A 13,049-nucleotide genomic window follows, 5' to 3' on the forward strand; every position below is an offset into this window, starting at 1 on the left:
AAGTATAAATTATTATGCTTCATGTAAATACAATATACTTATAAACAACACATTTGATCTTCGTATTATATTATTTCTATTATATAATTACTAAGAACTCTTGGGATTTGTTTAACTCATATATGAAGGTAAATTATTTGGAAATATTTTCAGAAACATATTATTTTATGGTAAGATAAATTATTTTTTTTTTGTTGATTTTCTAACTAAATAGTTTTGAATATCAGAGGGTGTGTGACGTCATCGCCTTGGTCCACCTCCCCTGGCCTATATAAGAGACGTCGGCCGTGTAATGGACATCAGTTTCTCGTCTTCTCCCCGAGGATCAACACGACCTTCAATATGGTACACACACGTAGCTGTTTACTGTTTGTGAATTCATTTTTTCAAAGTATAATCATTTACTAACTTTGATTTTTAATTTGGAAACCTGAAGAAGAAAAAATGTGAATATTTTATAAATAGTTAATGTGTCCTAACTAGTTAACAAACACAGTGTACTAACTAGTAACACCACAGTGCACTAATTAGTAACACCACAGTGCACTAACTATTAACACCACAGTGCACTAACTAGTAACACCACAGTGCACTAATTAGTTCACCTCACAATGCCCCAATTAATTATAATCTTAACTTAAAAGGTGTAAGAGGTATAACTAGCTTCAATAGGGTAATGCTAGTTTGTGGTAAGTGTAACTAGCATTTCCTAGCATTTATCTCCCCTACAGAGACTCCCTAAGCGGGCGTGTTGGTGGTGGTGATGGTGGTGCTAGTTGAAGGAGAACCACGACCAACATTCTTTAAGGGTGATGACTATGGAGGCGGCTATGGTGATGACTATGGAGGCGGCTATGGCAAAGGACATGGCAAAGGATATTGTGATTGTGGAGGTGGATATGGCGGCTACGGTGGTGGATATGGCGGCTACGGTGGTGGACATGGCGGCTATAGCGGTGGACATGGTGGATACAGCAGTGGTGGATATAGCAGTGGATATGGTGGCTACGGTGGTGGACACGGCGGATACACAAGTGGTGGATATGGCGGCTACGGTGGTGGACACGGCGGCTACAGCAGTGGTGGATATGGCGGCTACGGTGGTGGACATGGAGGTTATAGCAGTGATGGATATGGTGGTGGACATGAGAGTCAAAAGAGACAGTATCAATGATGGAGGGCAAGTCAGCACTACTGTTGGATATGGTGATAGTGGACACGCTAATACTGGATACGCTGAAAGTGGACACGCCAACAGTGGACATACTGAGAGTGGACACGCTAATACTGGATACGCTAATACTGGATACGCTAATACTGGATACGCTGAAAGTGGACACGCCAACAGTGAACATACTGAGAGTGGACATGCAGACAGTAGTTATGCTGTTAATAGCAACTCTGGTAAGAATCTGTAATATAATTTGACCTATATTATGTCCTAAACACTAACCTAACCTAACCTAACCTAACCTGATCTAAAGAATAGTTATATTATTAAGGAAAGTATCAGGTGTTTCACTTTCTGGTAGTCTCGGAGTCTTTATAACATAATCTTGAATTATGATACAAGAAACGCGTAACAGACAGACAGACAGACAGACATTAGAATATAGCATCGAAAACATTACAGTAAATACATAGACACTTAAATATCATAAATAATGGCTATATTGATGATATTCTGAGACCACCATACATAAAAATATATTTACTGATATATAGAAGTGTATGTGTATAAAATAATGAACGTATTTTAGTGTAGTATATGTGTGTGTGTGGAAAAATTAGTAAAATTATTATTAAATTATATTGGTATGGTAAATTAGTGTGTTATAATGTACAGTATGTTAAGATAAAACATTAATTATTGTCTTGGATTATTTTTCAGGTCACAACTAAGGTGGAGTTAAGATATTTGTGGTGGTTATTGTTGTTATATGTGTAAATAAAGTATTGCTTGTTTATATCCGAGTGTTTTTTACAACCTGTGTGTATGTGTGTGTGTGTGTGTGTGATAGGAATATGTGATAGACGTACAGTATGAATATCGTGATAGAGAGAGCGAAGATATCTGTTAAATGTAACTTCTCAAAGGCCAGCTACAGGATGCTAATGTGTCATACGTGTGAGAACGGTTTAAGTGTCACCGTAGTGGTTGTGTTACTTGCTTGTTCTTGTAGTTTAGTCTGTTAATCACGTCGACAATATGATGATCACTAAGAGATGTGAAAGATGTATTCTCTTATAGTTAGAGGGACAGATAATATGATGGTCTCTCTCTCTCTCTCACCCTGTCCTTCCCTGTGTTACCGTACCCCTGCATGTGTCACCCTTACCCCTGCCTATGTCACCCTGCCCTTCATTGTGTTACCTTACCCCTCCCCTGTGTCATCCTGCCCCCCCTGTCTCACTGTGCTTCTTTCTGTGTCACCCTGCCCCTCTCTGTGTCACCCTTCCACTTCCTGTAACAGAGATGTGACCGACAGTCCAAGTATAACAAGTTAGCCCACACTTTATCCGTTTACTCATTTTTTGACACACGGTACTACAAGTTTGCTTCTTTTAAATATCTCTAGTTTGCCGGGAAATGAGAACCCTGTACTAACTCGTGTTCTTCATATGCCAAGCAAACAAAATGACATCCCACGTATTACAGTATTGAGAACCCCATCGTTTGTGTTATGTTTTGTGTGAGTTTTTTCCTTGATTTAATTGCAGACTATTGTATATATTACGTAATGAACCTAAAAGATTTTAATTGTCATTGTGGTATTTACTGTTATTTTCCCTATTTGTACTACCAAATGGGTTAAGTTATCTATCTGTCTGAATAATAAATAATTCACACTATTAATGGAAATTGGCTGTTGCATACGATGATAATCCCTTGGGTGTTATGTGTGAATGAACGTAAATTTTATACGCATGCCACGTCCATAGTTTTGATTACCTGAATTGTTGTTGAGTTTATATTTTTGTGAGATTATAATACACAGCATTTACTGCAGACACAACAGAGGTTTTCATTGTTCACTTGGAACCTTTTCATTCTGTTTACTTGTGTGGCAGTTCTATTTTATGCTGGTCCTGTAGATACTGATACCGTGGCAGAAATGTGTTCCTACACCTCCTGTGGTAACCCGAATCTCCAAACGGCAACGCCACATATAGGTTGGCTATTTGGAGACACGGGTTACCACAGGGGGTGTAGGAACTGTACCACTGAATATTATAAAACATTAACATAATAAAATCTCATATCCACCATGATCATTCAAGTGACGTTGCTTTGATTCGTTGAAGAAAGATGTACAGTAGGTTATCATATCTTGTCCGGGGAGCCACAGAACGGGAGGTAAGGAAAACACTTACAGGACAGTGACACATCAACGTAGCGTTTGGTGGTTCTCATTCTACCATCTTGTACGACGGACTGACTCCCAAATCACCTGATCAACACACAACACCAAATTTCAAGAACATCAGTGAAGGTGTTACAAATTACTCCGCCGGCTAGTGATAACCTGACTTTTTATGTGTTTATTCCAGTTACAATATAAAAGGTTTAGTTAATAAGATGACTAAAATTAACCAAAACGTTTATTTAAAAATATACATCTTACAAATCTTGTCTTAAATTTAATGATAACCTGAAAAAGAAGAAAAAAATATATATTAAAAAATGCACAACACAACACACGATAAAGTAAATTAGATTTGAATATTATCCAAAAATTAACAAACTTATTTTAATGTTCAGCCAAAATTGTTATCAAAATCACTGATATATTTGTATATATACTGTGGCCTTATAGTATATATATAACAATAAATACATATCTAAAACAATACTAAATATATAACACTATTTTGATACGGATTGTCAGTGAAATTCCTTACCATATCCGCCATGTCCCTTGCCGTAGCCGCCTCCACCATGTCCATAGCCGCCACCGCCATGTCCATAGCCACCACCGCCATGTCCTTGCCGTAGCCGCTCCACCATGTCCATAGCCGCCACCGCTATGTCCATAACCGCCACCGCCATGTCCATAGCCGCCACCGCCATGTCCCTGCCGTACCCGCTTCCACCATGTCCCCAACGCCACCGCCATGTCCATGCCGCCTCCGCCATGTCCAGAGCCGCCACCGCCATGTCCCTGCCATAGCCGCCTCCACCATGCCCATACCCGCCACCGCCATGTCCATAGCCGCCTCCGCCATGTCCCTTCCGTAGCCGCCACCGCCATGTCCATAGCCGCCTCCGCCATGTCCCTGCCGTAGCCGCCACCGCCATGTCCCTTCAGCCGCCACCGCCATGTCCATAGCCGCCTGCCATGTCCCTTTGCCGTATCCGCCACCGCCATGTCCCTTGCCGTAGCCGCCACCGCCATGTCCATAGCCGCCACCGCTATGTCCCTTGCCGTAGCCGCCACCGCCATGTCCCTTGCCGTAGCCGCCACCGCCATGGCCCTTGCCGTAGCCGCCACCGCCATGGCCCTTGCCGTAGCCGCCACCGCCATGTCCCTTGCCGTAGCCGCCACCGCCATGGCCATACCCGCCCCCATGGCTCTTGCCGTAGTCAGGTTCAGGGTCGGACACCACCAGAGCCACCACCAGCATCACCAGCAAGGCCACGAGGGCCACTCGCTGTAGGAGGGAAGCAGGAGGTTAATTACTCAGGTAGAACAACACAGGTGACCATCAACAGGTAAATTATCACATCATCTTCCTGCACCTGGTCTTATACTGTCATATACTACACATAGTCTTATACTGTCATATACTACACATAGTCTTATACTGTCATATACTACACATAGTCTTATACTGTCATATACTACACATAGTCTTATACTGTCATATACTACACATAGTCTTATACTGTCATATACTACACATAGTCTTATACTGTCATATACTACACATAGTCTTATACTGTCATATACTACACATAGTCTTATACTGTCATATACTACACATAGTCTTATACTGTCATATACTACACACAGTCTTATACTGTCATATACTACACATAGTCTTATACTGTCATATACTACACATAGTCTTATACTGTCATATACTACACATAGTCTTATACTGTCATATACTAAACATAGTCTTATACTGTCATATACTACACATAGTCTTATACTGTCATATACTACACATAGTCTTGTACTGTCATATACTACACATAGTCTTATACTGTCATATACTACACATAGTCTTATACTGTCATATACTACACATAGTCTTATACTGTCATATACTACACATAGTCCTATACTGTCATATACTACACATAGTCTTATATACTGTCTTATGCTGTCATATACTACAGTCTTATACTGTCTATACTAGTCTTATACTGTCATATACTACACATAGTCTTATACTGTCATATACTACACTGTCATATACTAGTCTTATACTGTCATATACTACACATAGTCTTATACTGTCATATACTACACATAGTCTTATACTGTCATATACTACACATAGTCTTATACTGTCATATACTACACATAGTCTTATACTGTCATATACTACACATAGTCTTATACTGTCATATACTACACATAGTCTTATACTGTCATATACTACACATAGTCTTATACTGTCATATACTACACATAGTCTTATACTGTCATATACTACACATAGTCTTATACTGTCATATACTACACATAGTCTTATACTGTCATATACTACACATAGTCTTATACTGTCATATACTACACATAGTCTTATACTGTCATATACTACACATAGTCTTATACTGTCATATACTACACATAGTCTTATACTGTCATATACTACACATAGTCTTATACTGTCATATACTACACATAGTCTTATACTGTCATATACTACACATAGTCTTATACTGTCATATACTACACATAGTCTTATACTGTCATATACTACACATAGTCTTATACTGTCATATACTACACATAGTCTTATACTGTCATATACTACACATAGTCTTATACTGTCATATACTACACATAGTCTTATACTGTCATATACTACACATAGTCCTATACTGCCATATACTAAACATAGTCTTATACTGTCATATACTACACATAGTCTTATACTGTCATATACTACACATAGTCTTATACTGTCATATACTACACATCGTCTTATACTGTCATATACTACACATAGTCTTATATAGTCTTTATTATATACACTTGTTGTCAACACTCAATAAAGTCACAGTTTTATTTCTTATTTAAACAAGTGACAACTGCCTCACTCCGTCACCACCTCACTAACACCTGACCAATGTTTAGATTAATGTTGTCAGGTGTTGGACATATTGTGTGGGGGAGGTCAAGTGTCCAACATGTGTGGAGGAGGTATAGTGTCCAACATGTGTGGAGGAGGTATAGTGTCCAACATGTGTGGAGGAGGTATAGTGTCCAATATGTGTGGGTGAGGTCTCGTGTCCAACATGTGTGGAGGAGGTATAGTGTCCAACATGTGTGGAGGAGGTAGTGTCCAACATGTGTGGAGGAGGTATAGTGTCCAATATGTGTGGGTGAGGTCTCGTGTCCAACATGTCTAGGAAAGGCTGTGTGTGTCCCACTCAACTATAGGCCTGGGTTGTTGGGTTAAGCTCTTTGGTATAAATATAAATAAAGTGGTAACTGTGTGGTACAACTTGGTTACTGTTAATATGTCATGAGCGGCCAGCGGGAGACGGTGATGGCAGGAGGAAACTTACCAGAGAGAAGGTCATGTTGCCTTGAGGGACGCCACAGAGGCACTGGATGCTGGTCCAGGTGGCACTCTGTTTATATACCGCCAACACCGCTCGCTATGCTACTCCTTCCTCCAAGGTGACACGCAGAGACGGTGGTCTATGACACAGGGAGGGGCAGGGTGACACAGGCAGGGGCGGGGTGACACAGTGAGGGGTAGGGTGACACAGGCAGCGGCAGGGTGACACAGGGAGGGTGACACAGGGGCAGGGGAAGGGGCAGGGTGACACAGGCAGGGGCGGGATGACACAGGCAGGGGCAGGGTTATCGATACAGGGAGAGAGATTATATGAAAGACAGGCATAAGGTAAGAGAGTAAGCACAGGAAGACGAGAGGCCAGGAATCACCGATATTTGAGGTGTGTGAAGGAATCCTAACTGGTATTCTAGCTAAGGCCAGACATATAGAAATGCAAGAGAATGTTAAACCTGTAGCGTAAACATTATTATAAGAAATAGGTTCCAAAACGAATCCTGACAAATGGTGAGATAATTTTCCCTGCTTTGTAATATATTGTATAATAAAACTTATATTCAAAACAAGTTACTAAAATATGAGAATAAATGTAAAATAAAGTATTATCACATCCACCATGAATATACCGATCTATAAACAGTCACACTGAGCCTTTAGTAAATTTTCCACACCACATATGCTTCAGTTTTCTCACGTCGTTGTTATGGTCGAGTGTGTATTATTACTGACAATATCAATGGTCGTTATAGGTCACCTCTCTGCCTCCTGGTATGGTGACCTTTGACCCTCTGTTTGATATTGTTTGGTGGTGGGTGTTTTTTTTGTGTGTATCCTTATGTGAAGCTTAGAATTATTATGTGATTCATCAGTAACTCAGATTCGTTTGATTTTCTTGACAATTAATATAATGTTGGTAGTAGATGTGTGTGTTTTGTTATTTCCTTTTTGAGAGAGAGAGAGAGAGAGAGAGAGAGAGAGAGAGAGAGAGAGAGAGAGAGAGAGAGAGAGAGAGAGAGACACTGTATATGTTACGAGGATGGTGTCAGGTGGACATTATCATCACAGGTAACTCCATGAGATAATCTTGTCCGTGAGTCTCGCCGCCAGTGTGTTTTTAGCCCATCTCTTGTACTGATGGAAGTCGGGTTTTTAATCGTCTTTTGTTTCTACAGTTTTTATTCTCCAGTAGTCTCTCATAATTACTACGGGAGGTAATCTACTAACAACTTATGTTCGGGGTCCCTTCTCTGCTGAATACAATTATCTGATATTAGCTTTATATATAAAAAAAAAAGTGGAGTTCCCGTAGAGAAGAGATTAATATATATTGGTAAACGACGCCTCCATCTCGTTTACTGAATCATAACCTCAGACTTAAATAATTTCAGTGATAAAGAAAATACTGAATTGTTTAGTGAAATATAGATGAAAATTTCTGTAGAAGTTTTACTTTATGTATGTGTGTTACGTATGCTTGTTCGTCTATGTGTAAAATATATGAAAAAAAAATAGTTACGTATTGTGATGAAAATTAGTAAGTGGATCAAATGTCACAAGGATATTTTATTTTGGTTTTGTAGGGAGTAGAACAGAGGTAAAATCCATTCCCACAACCACGAGATTCAATTCAATGATTCTGATGAAGATTGTAGAATAGATGAAGTATTGATCAATAGAGAAACGGAATATTTTTGGTGATGGTCTGTCAAAGGTGAGAGATTGTGACCACTGACTAATAATACTGCTGATGGTGACGCCTGGTAGGTTGGTCAGTAATGAACTAATTTTTGAGGACATGAGGAAAATAGTCAAGGTTACAGGTCAAGGTCATAGTGGTGAGGGAGGAGAGACAGACAAGCAGGCACAGAACACTAAATTCGAAATCCTCAATGTGTTACAGCTCCTTCAACAGAACCCTCAACCAGGGACATTTCACTGTTAGGTTCTCGGTGACGAAGTTCATATTCATTTTTCAGTGTCTCTTCCACGAGTAACCTGCTGGTGTAGCTTATTATTTGTGACTCAGATTTATTATCTCCACCAATGACCGCCACGACGTGTCTCAGCTGATACTGCACTTTCCTTAGTCACGCGTTTCATTTGGACTCCGTTTTCTTTCGTGAGCCGTACTGTGTTTTGCATGGCTGACTAAAGCAACTCGTTTCTCTCTATCATTCTGTCGCACGTGAGGCGGACCAATCCCACGTGCCGCTCCGCGTTATTTCAGTCAGGTCAGGGATTTGTGTAGCAACATACATCGTGAAATTAGTCATATTTCATTGTCGTTTGCGAAAAGCTACTTCAGCAAAGTGATATGAAACAGCAGAGTGAACTTAATTACTGACAATGTGCAACACAGAATACATTGCAATTAGACTCACTCAGCGATTCTGTTAAGATGCCTAACAAAAAAAAAAAAAACCAGACAGGTCGATAAATTATTAGACAGATAATTTTTTTCTCTCTGGCCGTCATTTCGTACGTAACAACATAGATAAATAATAACATTGACTTCAGGCTTTTTCCCACCACCCTTCTGTTAGTGTTTTTAGGCTTGGCGCTGTCCACATTCTTCACAGTCACGGTAGTAGACCTCGTGCCTTAATTACCATTTTAACAGACAATGGAATTTAACAAGAGAGAGAGAGAGAGAGAGAGAGAGAGAGAGAGAGAGAGAGAGAGAGAGAGGAAACGGGACAATAAAACAAATTAAAGAAAAGGTCAGATATGAAAGAGAGTTTAATAATGACAGAAAGTGAAAGAGAGAGAGAAAGGGAAAACAAAGCTTCACTAAAATAGAGAGATGAAAAACGTGATAGCTAATTATAGAGAATCGTTGTATGTAAGTCACAAAAAAAATCGAATTCTAGAGTTTTTTTTCTGTGTGTGTGTGTGTCTGTCTGTCTGTATGTGATTCGACCCATATTAATTCAAAGTTTAAACCATTCTACCCCAAAAGCAATATAATATACTGGTACGCTGGAAATAAAGTCTATACCAACAACAACAGTACCAGACACACATGAATTAGTCACCTTCCCACCAGTACCACCAGTACCAGGCGTTCACACCACAACTCAGGTGCCCAATGGTGCGTGGAGTGAAGGCGTCGTACTGCAGGAGACGTTGAACTACTGTAATACCAGATAGTGAAAGGAAACTGAAGGTGAATAACACTCAAGAAGAAGAAGGAAGAGGAAGACAACGATAAGAATTAAAAGGAAATAAGAAAACGAAGAAAAGGAAAATGATAATGATGATAAAAGAGAAAGAACAAAAACAGCAACTACATAAAGGAAGGGAAGATGAAGATGAAGAAGAGGTAAGAGCAGCCAGTAAGTTTTATCTATATATATATATTTATTACCGTCATATCTTACGACAATGAAGATGTGATGCTTCTTTCATTCTTTATTTTTGCGGTTTTCTGTTTTTTTGTGTGTTTTTATTTGAGACACTGAAGATTAAATGTTGTGTGTGTGTGTGTGTGTGTGTGTGTGTGTGTGTGTGTGTGTGTGTGTGTGTGTGTGTGTGTGTGTGTGTGTGTGTGTGTGAGCGTAACGGTAGAGTTGGGCTGGGTGACGTGTGATGGGGCATGTGACGGAGAGGTAGGTGACGGTGAGGCAGCAACAGAGAGACAGGTGACGGTGCAGAACAGAGACAGGTGACGGTGAGGCAAACAGAGACAGGTGACAGCAAGTAACAAAGAGACAGGTGACGGTGAGGCAAGTAACAGAGAGACAGGTGACGGTGAGGCAAGGCAACAGAGAGACAGGTGACGGTGAGGCAAGGACAGAGAGACAGGTGACGGTGGGGGCAAGTAACGGAGAGACAGGTGACGGTGAGGCAAGTAACAGAGAGACAGGTGACGTAACAGAGAGACAGGTGAGTAGGCACAGAGAGACAGGTGACGGTGCAAGTAACAGAGAGACAGGTGACGCAGGAGGCAAGCAACAGAGACAGGTGACGGTGAGGCAAGTAACAGAGAGACAGGTGACGCAGGAGGCAACAGAGAGACAGGTGACGGTGAGGCAAGTAACAGAGAGACAGGTGACGGTGAGGCAAGTGACAGAGAGACAGGTGACGGAGCGGCGTATAAACCCCTCACCCACGAACTAATCACCACCACTACACCCACCAAGACCAAACTATTTCGTGTTATTCCGTCGTTTCCTAGAGCAATGATCCCTCTTACTTTCATACCAAATTAAGAAATAACTTGGTTAATATTATGAGACCTCGAAGAGAACATTATTGGCAGGTACTTGTTATTAATTTAGTAAAGTGTTTATCGCCGTCATGGTCAATTCAGTGAAAATAGCAGATATTTTTAAAAGTATTCTGATTTTTTTGAAGTACTCTCCCCACTCTATTCCCAGGTCTCTCTGCACGTTACTGCATTATGAAACAAGTTATAAAAGGAAAATAATCTGGCAGCTTTCTCAGTAATGCACGTAAAGAAACTTTCTACTTTAGTTTGATTGAACATTACTCAATTATATAAATGTTATGCGCTATATTGATGATCACAGAGACTAATATGTTAACACACTGTGAAATAGGAGATGAACTGACAGTTCCAGAGAGACAACAGCTGCAAGGATCAAGTCTCACCCATGGATATTTTCTGTTTACAAATTTCTTATAAATATCTCGAAATTATGATGTAAATTTAGTTAATACACACCCCAACACCGAGATCCTCTACCGAGGGGATTTCAATGTACATCACTGAGAGTGGCTTGGCTCTCCAAGGGATGACCCAGGTGGAGCTGAGGCACTCTCTTTTTCCCTACTTAATTATCTGGAACAAATAATCAAACACCTTACACGTGTTCCTGATCGACACGATCAACTTGCTAACATTCTTGATCTTTGTTTTACCTCTAACCCCTCACACTATTCATCCTTAAATTCTGCCCCCTTAGGGTCTTCTGATCACAATCTTATTTCTATTAAATAAAACTGGGCACGACCACCTCCCCCACCCCCCTCTAAACGTCAACTATGGCACTATCGGAGGGCAAGCTGGCAATCCTTGCGAGAATTCTTCACCGACTTTCCTTGGGATGCATGTTGCTTTTCCACTCAGGACGCCTCGGTATGTGCTGACAGCATTGCTGGGGTTATACAGGGTGGTATGAGTGCATTTATCCCATCTTCTACCAAAACTTTCACTTTACAATCATGGTTTGATCGCTCCTGCTCTCTTGCATGCAAGGTGAGAGATAGGGCATATCAAGCTATGAAACTATCTCCTTCTCCTATTACCCACACCTCTTTCATTACTTCTAGGAATCGTTGTAAGGCTTTACTTCTTAGGGCCAAACGAAATTTTATGAAAAGAAAGAACGCTGTCCTGTCTAATTCTTCCTCTAGTTCATGTCTAACTAATCTATTAACATTCTTTTCATCAGTTTTCGAATCGGTGGACGAGGGGCACATTATGATGTGGTATATCTCGAGTTTAGCAAAGCCATCGACAGAGTCCCCCACGAAAGACTAATAAGAAAGGTAGAAGCACATGGCATTAAAGGTAATATTCTAAAAAGGATTAGGGTGTGGTTACAGGACAGGAAACAGCTAGTGAGCATTAACGGCACTAAATCCCATTGGAGCAACGTCACTAGTGGAGTTCCCCAAAGCTCAGTACTTGGACCATTATTATTTATTATATGTATAAACGACATAGATATCGGCAGAGACAGCAACATAAGCAAATTTGCTGATGACACTAAAATAGGACGTGTAATTAAATCTGACGAGGACTCCGCAAAACTACAGGAAGATCCAAAAAAATTTTCGAATGGTCTGAAAAATGGCAGATGAGATTCAACATGGACAAATGTAAAGTACTCAGTATAGGAGATGTAAACAGAGAAACCAGATACCGGATGAACAATGATGCCATTGTGAAATCCGACTGCGAGAGAAATTTAGGAGTAATGATAAGTAGGAATCTTAAGCCAAGTAAATGATGTGTTTTTGCTCGTAACAAGGCTAATAAAGTACTTGGGTTCATACAAAGGAGTGTTAGTTACAAGACTAGCGAGGTCATCTTAAGATTATATCTTGCACTTGTGAGACCTCACCTGGATTACACAGTTCAGTTCAGGTCACCGTGTTACAGAATGGATATAGAATCCTTGGAAAGAATCCAGAGGAGAATGACAAGACTAATCCCGGGCATTCTGAACCTTGAGTACAGAGACAGGTTAAAGCATCTTAATTTGCACTCCCTCGAGAGACGTAGAGCGGGGGGCGACCTGATAGAGGTGTATAAGTGG

The 13,049-nt window shown here is 40.5% G+C and overlaps 2 protein-coding genes across 3 annotated transcripts; one reads left to right on the forward strand and one right to left on the reverse strand.

The window, feature by feature from the left end:
- The first annotated feature begins 708 nt into the window (after window positions 1-708).
- LOC121880460 lies at window positions 709-1,967 on the forward strand. 2 transcript variants are annotated; one of them, XM_042387653.1, is made up of 3 exons: window positions 709-1,233; window positions 1,279-1,404; window positions 1,892-1,967. In XM_042387653.1, the coding sequence occupies exons 1-3, from the start codon at window positions 813-815 to the stop codon at window positions 1,900-1,902; spliced, it is 558 nt and encodes a 185-aa protein (XP_042243587.1). In that variant the 5' UTR covers window positions 709-812; the 3' UTR covers window positions 1,903-1,967. The 2 variants fall into 2 exon arrangements, with proteins under 2 accessions (XP_042243587.1, XP_042243586.1); XM_042387652.1 differs by having other exon boundaries at window positions 710-1,404.
- A 2,059-nt stretch (window positions 1,968-4,026) lies between these two features.
- Window positions 4,027-6,851, reverse strand: LOC121880439 (ctenidin-1-like). Its single transcript, XM_042387626.1, has 2 exons — window positions 6,749-6,851; window positions 4,027-4,653 (listed from the first exon to the last, which is right to left on the reverse strand). Exons 1-2 carry the CDS (start codon window positions 6,761-6,763, stop codon window positions 4,027-4,029), a joined length of 642 nt encoding a protein of 213 aa, XP_042243560.1. The 5' UTR covers window positions 6,764-6,851.
- Between the last annotated feature and the right edge of the window lie 6,198 nt (window positions 6,852-13,049).

The sequence above is a fragment of the Homarus americanus genome, unplaced genomic scaffold (genome assembly GCF_018991925.1).
Source record: "Homarus americanus isolate GMGI-L3 unplaced genomic scaffold, GMGI_Hamer_2.0 scaffold39541, whole genome shotgun sequence".
Lineage (NCBI taxonomy): Eukaryota > Metazoa > Arthropoda > Malacostraca > Decapoda > Nephropidae > Homarus > Homarus americanus.